Below are 24,598 nucleotides of genomic sequence, written 5' to 3' on the forward strand. Positions count from 1 at the left end.
GGGGCGTTTGGAAAGTCCGTGTGAAAATAAAAACTACTTATGTGTTTGAGGTAAACCTTTTTCATTTTTCGACATAGTCTCTTTTTACACCTATACACTTTGTCGAACGCTGTTCTAATTTGTTGATCCCTTCCGAATAATAGGAATTGTCCAAGTCTGCAAAATAGCTATTAGTTGCTGCAATCACCTCCTCGTTTGAATAAAATCTTTGTCCCGCCAGCCATTTCTTCAAATTGGGGAACAAATAGTAGTCCGAGGGAGCCAAATCTGGAGAATAGGGGGGATATGAAACGAGTTGGAATCCTATTTCCATTAATTTTGCGACCACAACTGCTGAGGTGTGTGCTGGTGCATTGTAACGATGGAAAAGGACTTTTTTGCGGTCCAATCCCCGGCGTTTTTCTTGCAGGTCGGTTCTCAAACGGTCCAATAACGATGAATAATATGTACCTGTAATAGTTTTACCCTTTTCCAGATAGTCGATAAGGATTATCCCTAGCGAAGCCCAAAAGACCGTCGCCATAACCTTTCCGGCCCAAGGACTTGTCTTTGCCTTGTTTGGTGCAGATTCTCCCTTGGTAATTCATTGTTTAGATTGTTGTTTGGTCTCGGAATATAGTAATGTATCCATGTTTCATTCGCAGTAACGAAACGACGCTTAAAGTCCTGCGGATTCTTCCTTAACAGCTGCAAACCATCCTTGCAACACTTCACACGACTGCGTTTATGGGCAAGCGTGAGCAATCGCGGTACCCATCTTGCGGATAGCTTTCTCATGTCCAAATGTTTATGCAAAATATTATGTACCCGTTCATTCGAGATGCCCACAGCACTAGCAATCTCACGCACTGCAACTCTTCTGTCATCTGTCGCCATATCATGAATTTGATCAATAATTTCTGGAGTCGTAACCTCCACAGGGCGTCCAGAACGTTCAGCATCACTTGTGCCCATATGGCCACTCCGAAAATTTTGAAACCACTAATAGACTGTTCTAATCTAAGGTGCAGAGTCACCGCAATGTTTATCAAGCTTCTCTTTAGGCTCCTGAGGTGTTCTGCCTTTCATAAAGTAATGTTTAATCAACACGCGAAATTCTTCTTCGTCCATTTTTTGACACTCGACTTCTTTGATTCACACGAATGCCAAACACAAAAAAATAGCCCGATATGGTTGAAACTTGGCGTGCGTTCTTTCCAAAGATGCTACTAACTAAACATGACCTCGATACGCGCTACGGTCGCAGGTTCGAATCCTGCCTCGGGCATGGATGTGTGTGATGTCCTTAGGTTAGTTAGGTTTAAGTAGTTCTAAGTTCCAGGGGACTGATGACCTCAGAAGTTAAGTCCCATAGTGCTCAGAGCCATTTGAACCATTTGAACCTCGATACGCGCCGGTGGCGCCATCTCTAGGACTTTGCACGGACTTTTCAAACGCCCCACGTACTGACAGGAATACGGAGCCATCCCGAATCCAGTGCCTTGGGGCAGTTGCGCTAGGTTTCTCCATGGCGCGAAAAATTCGATCGACGTGGTCCCAGAGGTTCTCGATCGGGTTTAAATCAGGGGAGTTTGATGGCCAGGGGAGTACTGTAAACTCACACTGATGGTCTTCGACCCACGCATGTACACTGCGAGCTGTGTGACGCGTTGACTGTTCCCTGGTAGGTGCCATCATGCAGAAGAAAAATAGAGAGCATGTAAGGGTGAAGATGGTCCCCAAGACGTGTACCTGTGTTGATCCATTGTCCCTTCCAAATGACGAGATCACTCAGGGAATGCCACGAAAACATTTCCCAGACCATAAAGCTCTCGCCTCCGGCGTGAACCCCTCCGACAATCCAACCGCCATCTGTCCATTGTGATTCACCTGAAAAGGCCATCTGTCGCCACTCAGTGAACATCCAGCTGCGGTGTTGGCGTGCAAATTCCAGTCCTCGCTGCCGATGAACAGCAGTCAGGATGGGTGCATGAACCACACACTGCTACAGAGACTCATATGCACCGACGTTTGCTGAAAGGTCGTTGAGGAGACAATGTTGGCAGCCCATTGGTTCGTCTGGGCGGTCAGTTGCTCAACAGTTGCACGTCTATTCACCCGCGCACATCTCCGCAGCCGTCGTTCGCCCCTATCATCTATGACCCGTGATGCACCACACTTGCATCGGCGCCTGTTTCGCATAGCGCCATTTTGCCATTCACGGTATACTTTAACCATGGCGGCACGCGAATACTTCAGACCATTGGTTCCCAACAGGTGGTCCGCAGACCCCCAGGGGTCCGCGAGCTATGCCAGAGGGGTCCGCAAGATGCTATTAGAATAAAAAATATATTAAATATATTTCGTATGATAACAGATTTTTTGTTTTGGCCGCTTCCTGTATGAGCAGAGCTTTAGTGAACGCTAACTTCTGCTTCTAGCGTCTTCCTAGAGCCAACTGACACTAGCAGACTCTAGCGAATTAGATAGAGGCAAATAGTTCTGCTGTATGCTGTTAGACTGCGCGCGCTGCCTCTTTGCAGCTGACAACTGGCAGTCACTTTACACAGAAACTCACATTTCAGACGACAATCGGCCATTGTTAACTTATTGCCAGTGCTTTCACAGACTGTGTTGTTTACATATTCAATATTCCATATTAAAACAGTAGTGTTTGTAAAGCCTTCATGAAGAACAAATATAGGAATCGGCTCGACATGCGGTCGGATTTCAGAGTGAAAGGTTCAAGTTTGGAACCTAATATTTCAGGAATAATGGACTCAAAGGTCAGATTGAACTCATCTCATTAAGAACTGAAAATTAAAACAAACTGTATACTGATGGAGTACTCTGTTGTAACTGTATTTTTTTCAAATAAGTAATACCTTGTATGAAATTAGTGTTTTCTTATTTTTCACACATGTCTACTCAATGCAATCTCAAGTGTAGTACACTTGATAGACCAATACAATCAGTTTTAAATTTTTCCTGTCATTTTCAGTTCATACTCAATTTTTATTTTTTTAAGGATTTTGTTATACTGAACACCCAGTTTTGAAGACAAATATTTTGAGCTATAATCAAAAATTTAACAATGACAATGATGGCTACATTGAAAAAGTCTTAAGCTCAATATTTTTTCAATAATGAATATGTCAACGATTTTTCTAAGTACCAAAAATAGAAAACGTATAAAAAGACTCTTAATTTGGCTTTTTTAGGTACTTGCTACTATGATATGACAAGGTACCAGTCATGTTCGATGAGGGGGCCCTCGAGAAAATTTTGTTGGGAACCCCTGCTTTAGACATTTAGCCGTTTCGGAAATGCTTCCACCCTTGGCCTGAAAGCCAATGATCGTGTCTTCCTGGGAATAGATAAATCGCTTCGTGTCCCCATTACAACAACGAGTGCACTCCAGAATGAAATTTTCACTCTGCAGCGGAATGTGCGCTGATATCAAACTTCCTGGCAGATCAGAACTGTATGCAGCACCGAGAATTGCAAGACTAGATCTTCTGGAGTACTGGTCTTCCAAGTTTCGCAGGAGAGCTTCTGTGAAGTTTGGAAAGTAGGAGACGAGGTACCGGTGGGAGTAAAGCTATGAGGGCGGGGCGTGAGTCGTGCTTGTGTAGCTCAGTCGGTAGACCACTTTCCCGAGAAAAGTAAGTTCGGCACACACTTTTAACCTGCCAGGAAGTTTCGACGACTGCAATACTTCGGCGCCCCCACCCCCCCTCGCCACGCCTTACGGCAGGCTTTATATGCCCTCCATTGTGAGAGCTGCCAGCTCCCGTCTGTGAGAGTTATTGCACGTTGACGTCGAACGTATGCGATGGTCACTTTAATATCACTGCACCGTGTGGAATCTTGGTACCTGTTTTATGCTCGCATACTAAGACCGAAAATCTCCTCTGTAGGAACCAACATGGGTTCCGAAAACAACGATCGTGTAAAACGTAGCTTCCTCTGTCTGTGCCCACGAGACCCATTAAGCAGCAGTACAGGTGCACAAGTGGATGTCGTGGTGCTTGACTCTCGAAAGTCATTCGTTTAGGTTCCACGTTTCTGCCTAATGACCAAAATACGAGAGAATCTCAGACCAACTGTGTGATTGGGCTGAAGTGTTTCTAGCAAACAGAAAGCATGATGTCACTCTGAAACGGAGATAAGTCTTCAGACGTAGAGCTATATACGTGTGTTCATCAGAGGAGTGTTATAGGAACATTTTTCCATAATACAGATATATGACTTAGTAAATAAAGTCGGGATTCCACGAGGCCATTCACGGATGATGCTTTTGCATTCATACAAGGGTCACTCCAGAAGAAATGCACACTATTTTTGTAAAAATACAGTTGTCATTCTGCATGTGTGAAAGTTTTACAGTGTGTAGATACATCCTTCCCGCTTGTTTTCAAATTTAGTTCAACCTGTTTCCGTGAGTGGCGCCGTCACAGCATGTCTTCAAGATGGCTTCAACATTTAACGTTCGTCAGAAGCAACGTGCTGTCATAGAATTCCTGTGCTGTGAAAACGAGACAGAGGGAAACATCCACAAGAGGTTGAAAAAGGTGTACGGAGATGCTGCTGTCGATCGCAGTACAGTTAGTCGGTGGGCAAGCAGGTTACGTGATGAAAGCGGGCACGAAAATATTGAGGATTGTCCTCGCAGCGGCAGGCCTCGTACTACACACACTCCAGACAATGTGCAGAGAGTTAACGAATTGGTGACTGCTGACAGATGCATCACAGTGAACGAATTGTCACGCTACGTCGGGATAGGGGAAGGAAGTGTTTGCAGAATACTGAAACTGTTGGCGTGAAAAAAAGGTTTGTGCCAGGTGGGTTCCCAGGATGTTGACAGTGGCTCACAAAGTAACAAGAAAAACGGTATGCAGCGAACTTTTGGAACAGTACGAGAATGGTGGAGATGAATTTCTTGGAAGAATTGTGACAGGTGATGAAACATGGCTCCATCGTTTTTCTCCAGAAACAAAGTGGCAATCAATGGAGTGGCATCATGCAAATTCACCCAAGGAAAAAAAAATTCAAAACCACACCTTCTGCTGGAAAAGTTATGGCTATGGTGTTTTTCGATTCCGAAGGACTCTTGCTTGTGGACATCATGCCAAGTGGAACCACCATAAATTCTGATGCATATGTGACAACACTGAAGAAACTTCAAGCTCGACTGAGTCGTGTTGGACGACATCGGCAAAAGCAGTATGTTTTGCTGTTGCACGACAATGCACGGCCACATGTCAGTCAAAAAACCATGGAAGCGATCACAAAGCTCGGATGGACAACACTGAAACACCTGCCTTACAGTCCTGACCTGGCTCCATGTGACTATCACATCTTTGGGAAACTGGAAGACTCTCTTCGTGGAACAAGGTTTGAAGATGATGACTCCCTTGTGCACGCTGCCAAACAGTGGCTCCAACAGGTTGGTCCAGAATTTTACCGTGCGGGTATAAAGGCGCTGGTTCCAAGATGGCGTAAGGCAGGTGAGAGGGATGGAAATTATGTGGAGAAATGAAAATACTGTTCCTAAAGGATGTATCTACACTGTAAAACTTTTAAACATGTAGAATAAAAGATGGATTTAAAAAAAAACATAGTGTGCATTTCTTTTGGAGAGACCCTCGTAGAAGTTCCACCGCTAGAAAATTATAGCAGCGTGCAGCAAGACCTGCAGAGGATCGATGCCTGGTGCAGGGAGTGGCAACTGACCCTCAACACAAACAGATGTAACGTTCAGCGAGCACAGAGACAGAGAGACCCTTCAATTTATGTCTACACAATTGCTGAACTTCCATAAAATGCCTAGGAGTATGCCTACTAAGCGACTTAAAGTGCAACGACCACATACAATTAATCGCGAGTAAAGCAGATGCCAGACTGAGATTCATTTGAAGAATCCCCAGGAAATGTCGTCCTTCAGCAGAAGAACTAGCATACAAAACACTCGTTCGACCAATAGTTGAATACTGCTCGTCAGTACGAGATCCGTTCCAAGTACGACTGATAGAGGAAATTGAGAAGATCGAACGAAGAGCAGTACTTTTCGTTACAGGTTCATTTAGAAAGAACGAAAGTTTGTGGAGAAGCTCAGCCAACATCAGTGGCAGGCGCTGCGAGAGAGGCGTTCTGTATCACTCTGTGATTTAAAGTTCTGAAATGTTGTGGTTCAGTTCCTATGGGACCAAAGCGCTGGGGTCATCGGTCCCTTGAGTTGCACACTACTTAATCTAACTTAAGCTAACTTGCGCCAAGGACAACACGCGCACCCATGCCCGAGGAAGGACTCGAAACTCCGACGGGGGGAGCCGCGTGAAATGTGGGAAGGGGCCTCAGACCGCGCGGCTACCCCGTGTCGCCTAAAGTTCCGAAACCGTACGTTTATGTGTCATTGCCAAGTAACACAGCTCGATGATACTTGGACCAAACATACAAAGAACTGCTACAGTATAGTACAAAAGGTAACTGAAAGAAATAAACAATGAGATGAACAGAAATGACACTTGCGTTCGAAGACAAATGTTAGACTGACGTCACAAGGTTTTATGATGGTCCCTGGACACGGCAAACAGCGGGACATGGTTCTTAATAGGTTCTGTGTGATCACCATGCACGGCTTTGAATGCTCTCCAGCGAGCTCCCATGATGGCCATAAGGTTCTTCTCGTAAGACTATCCATTCTCACACTGGCAGGTTTGAGAACTAGTGGATGCTCATTGGTACACGTGGACATGCTGCAATACATCTGTCCAACGTATCCCACACGTACTTGATGGCATTCAAGTCGGGGCAACGAGCAGGCTGGTCCAATCACCAAAGATCTTTTGTTCTGAGAGCTGCTCCACCTGCATTGTTTGGAGCGGTCGCACACAATCATCCATGAAAATGAAGTCAGGGCCGAATGCACCCCTGAAAAGACACATGTGAGGGAGGAGTACAGAGTCAAAATAATTTTCAAAAGTTTTTTATTCCAGTCTTTGGTCAAAATATCAATTCTTAAGACGATGACCGGTTTCAGTCCGTAATGACCATCCTCAGATCTACAAAATACAAATATATTTTACACCTAGTGAGCAGTGCGTCTTTCAACATAAGAGTGCGGCTTTTGTGTTCCCTCACATTCCTGTCTCGTTGCAGAGCCGTCGACGTTATACCGAAGTTTCTGTAGGTAAAGCGACTGTTCTATTCGGGAAAGGCACAACGCATTTTCAAACGGACTGAGGAGGCCTAATAGGAAGCCAAAAATTCATCAAAATTAAATATTTGTTGGTGCAGATAAATCAATTAAGGAGTTGTTAATCATTTTAATTAAAGGATGTCATAATCATAAGGGTTTATTAATTAGTAAATTATCTTATTTTATGAATAGGTCCCTGGTTAATATTAGTGATTTTAACTACTGCTAATAGTGCTCAAAATAAATAACTTATTATCATTATTGTAATAATAAATGTTGGTCTATTACATAATTTTTCTGAAGATATTGTTATTCCTTGATAACTGATTGAGTTATCAGTATTTATAGTGTCAGAATATTTGAAGAAGTCTATAAGATTTGTTATACCAAAAATAATTAGTGTTGATATGATAAGGACTCATATTGTTAAAGTGATAATTATAGTAACTGATTTAGGTTGAAATATTTCGTTTGATGCAATTCTTGTATTATAAATAAATACAACTAATGTACCACCAAGAAATGTCAAGAATAAAATGTATGATAATCAATAACTTTCCATTATTGTTCCTTTTGTTAGTCCAACCAGGAACATTCAGAGGATAATTAAGAGTATTATTGATATTGGGTGTCGTAATTTAATAAAATTAATATTTATTACATTTGATAGTGATATAATTAATATTTTATTCATTTCAGGGGTTAGTTTATCCAAAATATCGGTTTTTGGGATCGACGATGGAAGCTTTTTCACCTCTGAAGTTTTAAAAGTGGGGGCTAGACTTATTTCCGATTTACAAGACTGGTGTTTTTTAAAAACTATTAAAACTAATATTTATATTCTCTAATTTTACTTCTTTATTGGTATATTATGGTGGTGTCTATGTTTCTTCTTCTAAATGTAAGTATTTACTAATGGTTCTTCTGAGATTGTACATATATTGTATAACTGTTTTTGGTCCCTCTTTGTTTATTAAATAATTGTTGATGGTTGGTTCATTCTTTAATGTTCCTGTCAAGTTTTGTTTTTATGGTTTGTGTATATTCATATGCTGATTTGAATATAATTAGATATTATTTTGGTATTGATTATTTTTCTTTTAGTTTAATTTTGTTGAGTTCTTGGATTTGTTCTTTAATAATTACTGCTATAGGTTCAGTTTATTTAAGTTCTTATGACTCTAACTTTTTGTTTTTATGGTTTTGAATTTAATAATTATACTTTATTGTTCAGTTGCTAGACTAAGACTTCTTCTTTTTTTTTTTTTTTTCTTTTTTGAAGCTAGATTAGTTCCTACTTTGCTTTTGATTTTAGGTTGGGGTTATCAACCTAAGCATTTGCAGGCTGGTATTTATTTAATTTTTTATACTTTGGTTGCTAGATTCCCTTTGTTGTTAGTTTCATTTCTGGTTTATGATTTTTCTAATACTTCGTATTTTCCTTTATTGGTTGATTTTGGTTCTTATTATTTTATATTTTATGTTTTGGCCTTTTTAGTTAAGATGCCAATATTTTTGGTTCATTTATGACTTCTTAAGGCCCATGTAGAAGCCCCTATTTCTGGTAGAATCATTCTTGCTGGTGTTTTATTGAAGCTAGGTGTTTATGGTATTTTTCGTGTTTTAAAATTATTTCTTATTTGGGGTTGAAGATTAATTATTTCTGGTTGGCTTTGGGTTTATCTCATGGAGTTATTGTTAGATTTATTTGTTTTTGTCAGGTTGATTTAAAGTCTGTAATTGCTTATTCCTCTGTTGCTCATATAATAATGCATTAATAACTATGAATTGATGGGGTTGTATGGGTTCAGTTTCTTTAATGCTTGGTCATGGTTTATGTTCTTCTGTGTTGTTCTGCTTGTCTAATATTATTTATGGATGTTTAGGTACACAAAGATTATTAATTAACAGAGGTATGATTAATTTGATGTCTAGAATGGCTTTGTGGTGATTTCTTTTAAGATCGTTAAATATAGCTACTCCTCCATCATTGAATTTGGTGGGAGAGCTTAGACTATTAAATAGAATTATGTCTTGGCCTTCTTTTAGATTTTATGCTTTAATTTTTTTTCTTTTTTAGAGCTGTATATACTTTATATATATATATTCTTATTCTCAACATGGTAATTATTATTCTGGAGTTTATACTTGTTCTCTTGGTTATTTTAGGGAATACCATCTTTTACTTTTCCACTGATTGCATTTAAACATTCTTTGTTTAAAGGGTGAGTAATTCTTAGTTTAAATTGCTTCAGTATTTTAATTTAAAATATTGTTTTGTGGGATCAATGATATGAAGTTTTTCATCTTAGGTTGTGAATATATTTTCTATTTGTTCTTTGAGTTCTTTTTCTTTGTTCTTTTCAAGAACTATATTTTTTATTTTAGGTATATATTATTTAATAATTGATTATAGAGTTTTTATTGAATGAGAACTTTTTAATTTGAATGGTTCTATGGTTGTTATGACTTTAAGTTTGGACTGAATGTCTCTTATTTTTATGTCTTTTGTTATATATTTTCTTCTTTGGTAATTTACTATAAATCGTTTTATTATTGTTGTTTTAATATTTATTCTTTCAATAGGGTTTTTAATTATTAGTCCTAGTTTGATTAGAATTTTATTGGGATGAGATGGTTTAGGTTTGGTTTCGTATTGTTTAGTTATTTATTACCAAACTGTAAAATCTTACAGTGCTGGTATGTTAACTGCTCTTTCTAATCGGATTGGTTACGTTGCTGTTTTAATTTCTATTGCTTGAGTATTACATTTTGGTGGTTTAAATTGTATTTATTATTATGATTTTATTTCTAGTTCTTTTGGAATAAAGCTTATTACCATATTAATTGTTTTGACAGCTGTAACCAAGAGAGCTCATATTCCGTTTTCTTCTTGTCTTCCTGTTGCTATAGCTGCTCCTACTCCTGTTTCTGCTTTAGTTCAATCTTCTACTCTTGTTACTGCATAGGTTTGTTTATTGATTCGATTTAGACCAATATTAGATACTTATAATTGTGGTTGATTTTAACTTTTATTTGCTTGTATTAGTATGTTTATAGCTGGATTGGGTGATAAGTTAACACCTTTCTGTACAATGTTTGAAATATAAAGATCCAAGGCAGACACATTGAACATAATATGATCAGCAACAAACAATCCCAGGATCTCAAGGTCGTCACTTATCTTCTGACATGAGAAGCATTTGGAGGATGCCCAAATTTTACTGCTGATGAGTTCCGCAATACTGATGACAATTGTGCCTTGCATTAATTAACATGCCTGCTGAAGGCAGATGATGGATAAGACTTCATACACACAGTGCAAAATGCATACAATGCCATGTAAATAGTGATCTCCTTGAACATGAATACATGAGTGATGCAGAGATGTAAATACATCACAGAAGACTCAATTCAATGTATAGTTATTACAGGAACGAGTACAACTGTACATACGTGCTCCATCTGGCATACAAGGCAGCGAGAGTCTAATGTATTCAACTCGCCTATTATTCGGATCGATTAATGGAAACCTAGTTCCATACCATGGGCATCATTAATGTTAAGTTTGTTCACAAGTAAAAGCACATTAAAGACATGAAAATGCAGCAGGCAAACATTACGTCAAACTGCAGCTGCAGTCTCACTATACTTCTGCGGCTGATTACGGTTTTAAGGAGACTTATCATCTATGAGATCAGTCTCCTATTCCCTCCCCCCCCCCCCAGGAAGCAAAAAATTCACCCCACCTGCCTGCATTTAGAGTAAATTGTGTGTGCACGTGTGAAAAAGTATTTACATAGCAGTAACTGAGGCGGTACAGGGGTACCAGCGCGGTATGTACAGTCATGGACAAAATGAGCGAGACCTCTCGCCTTTTCGTTATGCTGATCCGCACAGCTTTAAAGTCTGTTACACAGCATAACAGGCAAGGCGACCAAGTGCTACCAACATACTATGCACAGGCGTGAAATTGAAAAACTATCCGAAATTTGTCAGACTGTTTTCAATCATGTGTAAGACTTTTTAATGCTGATTTAGTGTGTTAAGCACAACACCTAAATATAAGATATAAATGAAAGAAGAAACACTAATTAGTATGAACTGCACTAATAAAAATCAATTTCAGCTTATCGAGATAACATAACTGTTTTAGTATGACAAAGTAACTCAGATCGTTACGAATTAGCAAAATATTATGCGCATTCGGCCGCGAAATGGTCTGTGTCACCGTTCAGACCAGTTATACCGGATTACCGTTGCTGACCTACAATGAAAGTGTGCAAATTTAGTAATGCGTGAAGATTCATAACGAAATTCAGTTAGAAATAATTCAGTGCCACACATAAGTCAATTCAATTTTTGACAGAAGCGGAAAAAGTAGGCAGTAACAAGTATGAAATTCTACAAGAGTTTCATATCGGCATCCACAGGGCGCCGGTACAGAATAATAAAGGTAGCAATAAAACGTATTGGGGGCGCGAGAATTTCTTAAAATTCGCTTTACTGATAGTCTATCTGCCACCATCGAGATTAGAACTGAAAACAAACCAGACCTCCCTTGCAGTAGCAAACACCTTTCACTACGCTAGCAGACAACCCAGGCAAACAGCCCTCTATTATTACCCCAGACATGAATAAGCCGGCAATTTCGCAATGAAAATGGCAAAATGATCTGCAGTTTCTGTTACACAGAGCTTTCTGGACTCAAAAACATGAATTGTCTACCTTTATGTCACCGCTTATGTAACAATCATTCGAGATGTTTATCGAAATAACAAAAAACTGTTATTAACGAGTAAATTTAGTAGGATAATTCTGCACCACCCCAGGAAATAAACGGCGACGTAGCTGCCAAACGTATTCTACAATGTTTTGGATTCTCCATTAGACTTGCCACAGCCAGAAAACGTTTGTTAGCCGAAGTGTTCCTTAGGGTAGCTAGCAATGGGAATGCTCGCACGTCTAAAACGTGGTGGCGTTAATAGTGGGATCTGAATTACCACGTTTATAGGCAAATTGATTTTATTTGCATTGTTGTAGTCGTGATTTGGATCGAAAGCATAGCTACGATTAATTTGCTGATGTATCGACTGCAACTGGAACATTTCGAATAAAGAGTAGGGGAAATTATTATGCGGCCCTCATCTTCAGTAACCGTGGTAGCTATTTTCGTTGTGAGGATTTCGTCACGTAAATCGGTAAAAATGGAACCCTACTAGTCTCACATTCTTCACCGTCTATCTGTCTACCCAACCCTTAAAACCCGTTTACCTCGAGTACAGGTAGACATAATAAGCGGAAATGTATCGCACTTACTGCGGTATACGGTCCCTTGGTGGTGTAAAAAAGTGAGCTATGTCAACGCAATCTAAAGATATGGCCGTTTATGTAAAGAAAATTTGCGCTAATGGTCAAAAAATAGCTCTAAGAACTATGCCACCAAACTGCTTAGGTCATCAGTCCCCTAAATATAGAACTACTTCAACCTACGTAACCTAACGCCCATCCACGCCCGGGGAAGGATTCGAACTGACGGCGCGAGGAGCCGCACGGCAAGCTGTTAATATCATCTGGTGTTAATAAAAAGTTATTCACTTCTGGTGAACGATTTTATTCGCAGTTCATTTAAGAAAGAATAGCTAAAATATATTTGATGTTGCGGAAGAGGAAGGACGCCTAATTCATTTCCCCTTGTCTTTATTCATGATGTTAGATTCGCAATCTGAGCATACGTACTATCCATAACCACACTTTAGATCCAGGTCATAGTCACAGATATGCAAATACAACACATTGGATTATACTTGAGGTATTTCGTTTCCTACGAAGTGGTGGCACACGATGCTGTGGCGTCTTCGAAGCGCGAGTTTCTCCAGTGCTAGCTATCTCAGCACATCAGCTGAGCGAACTTGCATAGTATGTTGGTAGCACTTCGTCGCCTTGCCTATTATGCTGTGTAGCAGACTTTAAAGCTGTGCGGACCATCATAACGAAAAGGCGAGGGGTCGCGCTCGTTTTGTCCACGACTGTACCTGGCAGAATGTGGAAATCCGCCTCAAAACCACGTCTGGGCCGGCCAGCACACCGCCCCTCGTCATTAATCCGGCAGGTGGATTGGAACCGGGACCAGCGGCTCTCCCCGTTTCGGAAGCAGCCGCTTTAACGCGCACCCGTATCTCGGTTGGTCACCGTACTTTTCTAATTGACTGCATGAGAATTCCCATGGCAAACCATCCTCAAATGAAGTTACTACACCAGTTGTCCACAGCAAAAAGGTGGAAGCAACAGCCACGGCTGCTCACGAAGACCATCCGGAAACTCAGACATCAACAGACTGGAACGCTTCACGTCGTTCAAGCGGTGAACAACGCCGCGGCCGCGCAGCCGTGCTGGCTTAAAATTGGCTCTCAGCTCTACCCCCCCAAAAGCACAGGTGACCCGAAAGTCCGTTAGCATTTGACAGTTCAGTACTTCATCTACATCTACATCATATTCCGCAAGCCACCCAATGGTGTGTGGTGGAGGGTACTTTCGGCACCACTATCTGATCCCTCCAACCCTGTTCCACTCGCGAATAGTGCGTGGGAAGAACGATTGTCGGTATGCCTCTGTATTTGCTCTAATTTCTCGAATTTTCTCAAGTGGCTCAAATGGCTCTGAGCACTATGGGACTCAACCTCTAAGGTCATCAGTCCCCTAGAACTTAGAACTACTTAAACCTAACTAACGTAAGGACATCACACACATCCATGCCCGAGACAGGATTCGAACCCGCGACCGCAACTGTCGCGCGGTTCCAGACTGTAGCGCCTAGAACCGCTCGGCCACCCCGGCCGGCGGGACTTAACATATGAGGTCATCAGTCCCCTAGAACTTAGAACCTAACTAACCTAAGGACATCTCACACACCCATGCCCGAGGCAGGATTCGAACCTGCGACCGTAGCAGTCGCGCGGTTCCGGACTGAACCGCCTAGAACCGCTCGTCTACCGCAGCCGACTCAAATTTTCTCCTCGTGGTCAACACGCGAGATGTGTGTGTGTGTGGGGGGGGGGGGGGGGGGGGGGGGAGTAATATGTTGTACGACTCCCCCTGAAAAGTGCTGTCACGAAATTTCTATAGTAAACATCTCCGTGATGCACGACGCCTTTCTTGTAACGTCTGCCAGTGGAGTTTGTTTAGCATCTCCGTAACGCTCTCTCGCCAGTTAAACGATCCCGTGACGAAACGCGCCGTTCTTCGTTGGGTCTTCTCTACCAGTCCTACCTGATAGGGATCCCACATAGACGAATAATACTCAAGAATCGGGCGAACAAGCGCCTTATAAGCCACTTCTTTCGTGGATAAGTTACATTTCCTTAATATTCTTCCGATGAATCTGAGTCTGGTGTCTGCTTTTCCCACTATCTGTTTTCTGTGGTCATTCTACTTAAGCTCGCTCTGGGTAGTTACGCCTAGATATTTTACGGTAGACGATGTCTCCAGGTGTTTGTCATCAACTGTGTAGCTGTACAGTAGTGGATTTCTTTTCCTATGTAGGCGCAATATGTTACATTTATTTACGTTCAGGGTCAACTGCCAGAGCCTGCACCATTCATCAATTCTCTGCAGGTCGTTCCGCAAATTCTTACTACCTTCTGGCGTTGCTACTTTGGTATAGACAACTGCATCATCTGCGAATAGCCTTAAGGAGCATTCGACGCTTTCTACTAGATCATTTATATATATTGTAAACAGCAACGGTTCTATCACACTTCCCTGTGGTAGTCCGGATATTACCTTTACCTCTGTCGATTTAGTTCCATTAAGAGCGACGTGTTGAGTTCTGTCTGCAAGAAAGTCTTGAATCCAATCGCAAGTCTGCTTCGATACTCCGTAAGCTCGTATTTTTTTTCATTAAACGGCAATGCGGGAAAGTGTCTATTGTGTCTCACTGTTTAGAGGCACAAAACGCGTAGGTGTTTTCAGCTCGTTACTAATCGCAAATAAGTAGGAGGCCGAGTTGATAGGAGCTGAAGGAGTCCAGGTTGCAATAATATGCGGTACGGCACACTGTTAGAGAGAAGGATTATTATTCAGGAAACACATAGTACAATAAAATTACTTATCTTCAGTAGTTTATAGGACTGCCGCTGCGGCTATGAACTGACAATCTCGTAACATGGAATACCATGAACTAATACAACATATTCTCAGGGACTAAGCCTGATGGGCCCTCCACAGAGAATCAGTGCAAACATTACAGAACTGGCTGAGGGCCGATTATGAATGTGCGTCTGCCTAGGTTGAAATATAGCGAACAAGTGAGCGAGGCACACTCCAGTTCCGTCGAGCTGTACAGCCCGCTAGAGTGCGCTGTGCTCGGCAGACGACGGGCTGCCATCCTTGTGTTGGCGCGGCGTTGTAGTAGTATCTGTGGCAATGATACTACAGCGTCAAATGCCTTAGTGAAATCAAGGAACACGGCATCAACATTAGCGCCGTTGTCCACTGCGCTGTGGATCTCATGGAGGAACAGAGCGAGCTGAGTTTCCCAGGATCTCTGTTTGCGGTATCCATGTTGGTTTTTATAGAGGAGATGTTCGTTTTCCAAAAACGTCATAATTACTGAGCATAAAGCATGTTCCATAATTCTACAACAGATTGACGTCAACGATATAGGTCTATAATTGTGTGGATCTGTGTTACGGCCTTTCTTATAAACGGGAATGACCTGCGCTTTTTCCAGTCGTTAGGTACCTTTCGTTGCTCAAGCGATCTACGATATATTACTGCTAGAAGGGGAGCAAGTTCTTTCGCATAATCTTTATGGAATCTTATAGGTACCTCATCTGGTCCTGAAGCCTTTCCACTACTAAGCGACTGTATCTGCTTTTAAACTCCGCGATCGTTTATCTCAGTGTCTGCCATTTCGATATTTGTAAGAGGATTGAAAGGAGGGACAGTGTTACGATCTTCCGCAGTGAAACAACTTCGGAAGACCGAATTCAGTATTTCGGCCTTCTCGCTGTTATCTTCCGTTTCGGTGCCGGCTTGGTCACTGAGAGAATGAATAGATGTTTTTAACCCACTTCCTGATTTTACATAAGACCAATATCTCTTAGGGTTTTTACTCAGGTCGGTGGAAAGGCTTCACGGCATAATGTGGGTAGAGAGGTAAAAAGTGACACACACATGCTTGAAATGAATGGTAATTTACTGAAACCAAACAATGTTCACAAAATGACCAACTGACGGCGCTTCGTAAGACACAAAAACAATAATTAGCATTATAATTGATTTTTAGCAAAGGCTGCATTCTTTACAACAAATGCTCAACATTTCGGCCTTCATTTCATCAACAATATCAGTTGTCGAGGAACAATGTTGTGAACAGTGCTGTACAGTATATCAGTAGGTATGGTCAGTAATTGCCGTCGGATATTGTCTTTTACCATCCTTAATGAGATCGGACAATCGCGGTAGACCTGCGACTGCAGGTAACCGCACAACCAATAACCACGCGGATTGAGATCTGGGGACCTGGGAGGCCAAGCATGACAGAAGAGCGGCTCAGCACGCGATCCTCACCGAACGATGTGCGCAAGTGATCTTTCACACGTGTCGCAATGCGAGGTGGAGCACCTTCCCGCATAAAAGTCGTACGTTCCAGCAGGTGTTTGCCAACCAGGCGTACCTCGCACCTGTCCCTTTAACAGTTTGGAAATCTTTCCTTGAAGAAAAACGGTCCGACCGCGATTGATGAGGTAAATCCACACCACACCGTGACTTCCTCGTCGCAACAGGGTTTCCACGAGGGTTCTAGGAGTTTTTTTCCTTTATTGTGATTTCATTCACCTGCCCCATATGGGCAGGAGAGGGCTGTCAGCGGCACAATCCTCCGCTCTTCAGCCGAGTGACATGACAGCTAAGACAAGAATAAAATGTTACATATATAAGGCGATAAAAAAGGAGAACATAAAACAGAGTAAGGGGAGATAATGGAGGTAAAAATACACTGGTATGAAGACGTTCATGGGGAGACAATTAAAAAAGTCATCATAAAGTTAAAAAACACAGTTGGCGATACTTAAAACACAGAGAAGACACTGAAGGCACACGCACAGGTTAAAAGTCGGCTACAGTATTAAAAACACTCCCGAACAACACACTTAAAACCCACTTGGATCACACACAATGAAGAATGGGGTTCTAGGATTTTCGGTTGTCCATTTTATACACAATTCTCAATTCTCTTGCGGTGTCACTGACATGTTGTTGTCCAGCGCCATCTGTTGACCAGTTTTTGCACTTTTTGATTTCGGTAAAACTCCTTGTCATTTCAGGAGTGTGTGCCAATTTTTGCCTCTTTGCCTATATTATTCCGTGAATTAGTGCATTTTCAAATGTTAACGGACTTCCGGGTCACCCTGCACATACCTCTCCACTGACACGCGTTCACTCAACTAGTCAAATATTGCGATACCTTCAGTAAACGATCATTTGGTACAGAACATCTATGCAATGTGCTTGCGATTCATAATACGCATTAGAAAGGGTAATTTTGAAAGTTGACAGTGCGACAAGCAACTTTCAACGTGCTATTTTTCACTATTGTACATTTCTTTCTGCGAACACCCCATTCCTTCTATGTTAGTTTTTCCTAAGAGTTTCGTTTAAATAAATAACTTAAAGTGGTCCAAGCAAATCTAGAGAGATGGCGCAGTAGTAAGACCCTGGACTCTTGGACTGGATGGCAGGGGTTCAAATCCCCATCTGGCCATCCTGGTTTAAGTTTTCTATGATTTCCTTCAATTGCTTAAGGCATAAAAACCGGTACGGTTCTTTTGATAGGGACGCGGACGATCTTCCTCTCCCTTGTTGTCCTTCCGGAATCTGAACGCGTGCCCCACTTCCTTCTTTTCTTTCTGTGCCTGTTAAGCAATGTGACGCTCTTGTAATATAATGCTCATTTACGAAACACCTTCACTACTAACCAGTGTTCAGTGGCGCCCAGAAAGAGCGGAAAAGTTATATTCCAGTTCCACTGTGACCTTACAGTGTTGTTCATAAAACGCAGAAAGACAAATTAACAAAACAGAATATACAAATAAAAGACAAATTCTAGTGCGTAAGCGCTCTTATGTGCTGTCCACAAACGAACAGATTTATCCGCCTGAATCTATTCGGAACTAGGCGCCACCAGTGCAAACAGCCTCGTGGGGCAGCTGCTCAGTTTCAAAGCAATCTCAATCTGACGGTGGCGAGCCTTCCAACGCTGAACGGAAATCACAGCTACAGCTGAAAAAGCAGAGCCGGCTTTATCGTTGACAACAGATAGGCCTTATCAGGATTTATTGCGAGAAAGATTTATCTGAAGTTCTCTGGAGAAAGCTTGTACTGTCACAGAGATACATCAGCTACTCGTCTTTGATTTGGTGTCTACACGTGACCACTGAGTGAAAGCAACGTACAGTATATTCTTAACTTGCTATTGTAATAGGAGTGGAGCTTTCATGGCACCAGACGAAATAGTCATAAGGTCTGTAAGCACCCAGTGGTTTCGTGTTGTGGCTTTTTCTTTCATTCGTGTGTTACACTGTTATTCACACCGTAACCATTGTTGATATTTGGAGACAGTAATCGGTAACAAGGCCAGCTGCTAAAGTTAGTCGAGTGTACATACTCTTGGATGATCACGAAGCTACGTTGTGTAGAGTAGCAGTCAGAATTGTAATATATGTAAGAACAAATCACTTACCAACGGGAACTGCGATCGCAGCATTGGAAAAGTCTGCCGTGCGGTTCTAGGCGCTTCAGTCTGGAGCCGCGTGACCGCTACGGTCGCAGGTTCGAATCCTGCCTCGGGCATGGTTGTGTGTGATGTCCTTAGGTTAGTTAGGTTTAAGTAGTTCTAAGTTCTAGGGGACTGATGACCACAGATGTTAAGTCCCATAGTGCTCAGAGCCATTTGAACCATTTTTTTGGAAAAGTCTCTCTTCAGGTGTGAAAGCCGATTTTGCAAAAATTGCGGGTGCAGCTTAATACGGACTTGTGGGTATTGAGAAAGAAGCACTGCAATGTTCAAACTACCTTTCGGACTATTTTGTCTTATATATATAAGTATATTGAATAAACTTCTTCATCACGTATATCTGCATAATATTTTTCCCCTGTCTACTGCTACCGGCTATGCAAGTAACAAGTTCTCTTCAGCAATACAGGAAAAATTATGATTCCTCTGTTAATCAGTTACACACGCAGGGCCATTCTTTATTGAAAAAGCGACCAAATTTTCTGTGACCGGAGAATGTGGCAATATTTGTGTTGGACGAGTTGGACTAGAGTAGATCGATATTAACATCATGCGCACCTTACTTTAAAGCAATAACCTATTGTAACCTTCGATAAAATCGAACCCTAAAATTGCTCGCCACTGTTCTATACTCCACTGAGGCATTTCCAACCAGCGAAAACTGTCAGCAGCACTGTTAACTGGACAACCTGAATAGTACTTACATTAGTTCTGAAGCACTGAATCTGACAAAGACAACTGAATAGAGATGGACTATTATTCAGCTTTCTGGTTATTGGCAGTTAAAAGAAATTCATTCAAAATTCATCTCTTGTAGCAACCATGTCTCTGAAATAATGAAAGTAAGCTTAGTAATTATTTCAGTTAAATGCGCTGACGAAAGTACTTTCCGTATGGAAAAGTGTGATGTAGCTACTTCCGAATGTGCCTGCCGTCAATAATCAATATTTACGTGGTACTATCCATAAATCGACTTTTCCTTCAGAACAAAATCTCAAATTTGAAAAAGAATGCCTATTGACTTCTCACGCTATAAAAACAATACAGAAACTGTCATTAAATGATACAAGTGATCGAAAAATCAGACTGATTTCACCATTTTTGTTACGCAGCTCTTACAGCTCACGTAATGTTACAGGACAGACTTAATTATTTAATATACAGGGTGATCCCGTGATGGCGTTACAAACTACGAAGGGTAATGGAGAATGGTAAATGTATCTGTGGTGTCACCGCCAGACACCACACTTGCTAGGTGGTAGCCTTTAAATCGGCCGCGGTCCATTAGTATACGCCGGACCCGCGTGTCGCCACTGTCAGGATTGCAGACCGAGCGCCACCACACGGCAAGTCTAGAGAGACGTACTGGCACTCGCCCCAGTTGTACACCCGACTTTGCTAGCGAAGCTACACTGACCGATACGCTCTCATTTGCCGAGACGATAGTTAGCATAGCCTTCAGCTACGTCAATTGCTACGACCTAGCAAGGCGCCATAATCCTTTGCTATATATATATTGTGGTTATAACCTGTACCGTCAAGAGAGATGTTCAACAATTGTGGATTAAAGTTAAGTATTCTACCAGTTACCTCCTGTTTTGCTAGTCTTATTTCTCTGACCTGTTCCAGACCTAACGCCAGTCAGCGTGTAATTAAACGCGTGCATTTCGGCCTCCTCTAGAAAAACAGTGTTGGCTCTTCTGCCAACACTACAGTATCAATTTGAAATAAAGGACCCTGGTCCGGAAAAGACCGAGTCGTAAAGTTAATAAGCGAAAATACAGTGGAATACATGTGTCGGTACAGTTATTGCTAATATTCTAGGGTAGGCAACTTTCATAGGTAACTCTATGCACCAAAACAAGAAAAAATTGTCTAGAAAACATGGGCTCCAAAATGCATAACTTAAGAGCTGTGAGCATTTGTTCGTCTTCGCTACCGTCGTCGTGCGACTACTAGGGCCTCCCGTCGGGTAGACCGTTCGCCGGGTGCGAGTCTTTCGATTTGACGCCACTTTGACGACTTGCGCGTCGATGGGGATGAAATGATGATGATTAGGACAACACAACACCCAGTTCCAGAGCGGAGAAACTCTCCGACCCAGTCGGGAATTGAACCCGGGCCCATAGGATTGACATTCTGGCGCGCTGATCGACCACTCAGCTACCGGGGACGGACTTTGCTCCTCTGAAACACATGTACTGTACAAGTGCCCACAGCCTTAAGTCACACATTTAAGTGCCCATGTGTACTAGACTTCTTTTTTTTGCTTTGGTTCATACTACCACCTTTGGAAGTTGCCCACCTTCGAGTCTTTGCAACAATAGTACCGGTACATGTATTGCACAGTCAGAGGTGTTAAAGAATTATTTGCGCTTATAACATTTGACTGTGTTTTCCGGACCAGGATCCCTTATCTCAAACTGACACTTTTACCTCTCTCCATCATTCGTTAAAGTTTGTAACATCACGGAGTCACGCTGTGTACAATGAAGCGAAGAATTTTTTTTTCGTACTGAATCATAACGAATTTTTTCAATGAACTCCATGCTATAAACGCTCCTTCAGCCATATTGTAATACTGATAAGTTTTGCTGAATCGGTACTATCCATAGGCTTAACAGTCGTGTAAACTAAACAGGTACACAACAGAAAATGTATTTGGTTCTTTAAAAAATAGTGTAAGTGACAAAGTTCCCTTTTGGGAAGGAATGAAAGAAGAGTAACTCACAAAATGAAAAAAGGATTGCACATCTAATAGTTATAAATGTAGTAAGACACAGCGAATTACTTTTACTCTTTAACACAGCAGACAGTGGGAAACATTGTTTTATACGTTTGTTGCAGCAGCAGATGGCCCGTCTCCGTACATAGCTTTCTAAACATATAATCGTGTACTCAGTGACTTCTATACGCTGCAGGTGTGTAAAGGGTTTTATAAAAACAATCTGTATACATTGTCACGGACACGAAAACAGATTTTTAAAGCTTAACGAACAGGCATTTTGCAATATGATTGTAGAAGAAATATTATTATCCATGTGCTGAGTAAGAGATCGGCCTAGTTTTCAAATCTATATCACAATACGATCATTTTCGGAAGAGTGGTATTCTGCTTATAAACGTAAACAGAACGCTAGTGGCGCTGGCGCCGGCAGAATCGGCATTGTGGAATGCTTACCTGGTTTCAGAGGAACCGGTGTTGCATAACAAAGAAATATCAAGTGTTTAATTCTTTGTTACGTTGTTTGACAGCCGAAGCAAAGTCTAAAGGGCGGTTATGCCTGACGGTGAAATTATCAGAAGTGTACCGCGTGCGTCACTCTCGTTTAGGGTTACCAACCGTCCTGCTTTTTCCGGCCAAGTCCGGTTTTGCTGATTTTTGTCAGCCCGGTACTTTTGTTATTTTAGAAATCGTCCGGCATTTTTGGTAACGAAGCTGCATTTCATCATATAATGAATTACAGCGTAGCGCCATTGGATTGAATTATAAACTGCACACACTTGGCTATATATTTCTCACGAGGTTCGCTACCAGTAGTGTAATCGCTTAGGGAAACGATGCTCGCAAAGTCGACGTTTATGATATCTCGAATTAAATATTGTAGCTTGTCTCGATATTTTCACTTTTTGAAACAGTAGTTCGTTACTTAATCTTTTGAAGTTGACCTTTTCGGTGTTATCGTGTTTAGAAGTGTTGATTTATTGAGTACTGTTGCTATATACAATTGCATCCTACTAAATAGAAGTACGTCGTCTTCTCAGACAAACAGTAGTAACAGCAGAAAATCGCAATGCAAGTCTCAGACAAATTGTATTTGTAACAGTTAAAACCATTGCACCATTCTGTATCAGATTTTCAATGTATTATTTTCTGCTCTCATTGAGATTAGAGCATGCTTATTATCCCACTACGTACAAGGTAAACAATGTATTGATTCTAAAATAAAGTGTCTGGTTTTAAAATATGTCTTGATTTTGTGAAATACTGTCCTGCTTTTAATAATTTTGAGCCGGTAACTCTGCTCTCTTTGTCACACACGGGGTAACTAGATTTCCTGAAAGTTTTACAGTCAAGCCGCGCGGGATTAGCCGAGCGGTCTATGGCGCTGCAGTCATGGACTGTGCGGCTGGTCCCGGCGAAGGTTCGAGTCCTCCCTCGGGCATGGGTGTGTGTGTTTGTCCTTAGGTTAATTTAGGTTAAGTAGTTGTAAGCTTAGGGACTGATGACCTTAGCAGTTTGCCGTCAGGCTGACGTTCCTCGTTGTCTACCAAAGGCAATCGCCGAACTGCCGTAAACCTGACACGCTGGCTCCTGCAAGTTTGTGCCACACAGACAGTAGTGCACTCACCAGCTCTACTGGTTTCAGCCGATAGTGCTTTCATCCTACACACTGTCAATCCTCACGCTCAGAACGTTGCCACATGCACGACGTTTTATCACACCTATGTCACGTAACGTGTCAATAAGAACTGCATCAGACAATTGGAAAGCGAACTTTTGGATTAATTGTCCGACAACTAAACATCTGAGCCAAAACGTCAAAAACAACAGTAACTGCTCTCTTTCTGTGCCATTTACATATTGATAGGCTGACAGCTTTACATGGAAGCACAAAACGCACGTACCACTAAACGACTGAAATACACAGTTCAAAAAGGCTCCTCAGTTTCGAACAGGCAACTGAAGTCTAAGGTTACAGCTCTCACGATTTGAACGTTATTTCGTGTTAGTCTGCAAAGTTTAAAACCAAGCAGCGACCGCACAGTGCTCCTAACATTTGACAACAAGCATAAGCTACAGCGAGCCGTTACTTACTGCCTGTAGCACACGGCGAGCGCGTGGTAAATGTTCCGCTTCGTAACGACAGGCATTCTGCTCAGCCACCACTGACACGCTTAGCAAGAAAGTTGTTCTGGTGGGAAGCCGGCAGCAGATAACAAACGGCAGATAAATCCTGCCAGTCCGTTCATAAGTACCACTTCAGGCAACGTCTGCAGTACCAAATCAGACGCTTTTAACAGTGACGGTCAGCATGATGTTTCTCCTAAACATAACGAATCACGTAACCGATAATGATTTCGAAGAAGTTGCGTGGCGGACTGCACCTATCAGATTATTGGGGACACCATCAAAGAACAAGTGATGATGACCCTCTGTGAAAGGTGGAACGGAACTGCTTAGTTGAGCAGTTTAAATAATTTAATCTTTTTCGAGATACCAATGTGTAAGGTTGAATTCACTACCGGTGTGCTCCGAGATACACGGTAGGGGTCACGTGCAGGCGGGCTGTGAGCTGTGACGTCACAGTGAAACCTCACACCACGAAGCACCACACTGAAACAAATAGGCACACGACGAACACATATGTAACTCATACGTAGATACGAATGTCATCGAGATTTTCCCCGTTTTAGTATAGAATTATTATTGTTACGCTTTATATTAGTCATACTATTTTTTTTCTATGTCGGTAGAATGCTAGAGTAAAGCTTCCGAACTACATCTTTTTCAAATTTTATTAATAAGTTCGAATTTTCAAAACACTAAGACTTAAATCAATAAAACCTGGTGGAACGCTAAATTGTCTGAGTCTTCTTTCTAATAGTGACTTCACTAG

At 41.7% G+C, this 24,598-nt stretch overlaps 1 protein-coding gene across 2 annotated transcripts in view; it reads right to left on the reverse strand.

Annotated features, from left to right (window-relative positions):
• LOC126416259 (medium-chain acyl-CoA ligase ACSF2, mitochondrial-like) overlaps nt 1–23,891 on the reverse strand; it is a 254,749-nt gene extending 230,858 nt beyond the window's left edge. For both annotated transcript variants that reach the window (XR_007575423.1, XM_050083889.1), the window contains exon 1: nt 23,797–23,891. Coding sequence is in view for 1 of the 2 variants with exons in the window: in XM_050083889.1 (XP_049939846.1) it covers nt 23,797–23,852 (56 nt within the window). In the remaining variant the exon portion in view is untranslated. The remainder of the gene's footprint in view (nt 1–23,796) is intronic.
• Nucleotides 23,892–24,598: the final 707 nt, after the last annotated feature.

Source organism: Schistocerca serialis, chromosome 8 (genome assembly GCF_023864345.2).
Source record: "Schistocerca serialis cubense isolate TAMUIC-IGC-003099 chromosome 8, iqSchSeri2.2, whole genome shotgun sequence".
Lineage (NCBI taxonomy): Eukaryota > Metazoa > Arthropoda > Insecta > Orthoptera > Acrididae > Schistocerca > Schistocerca serialis.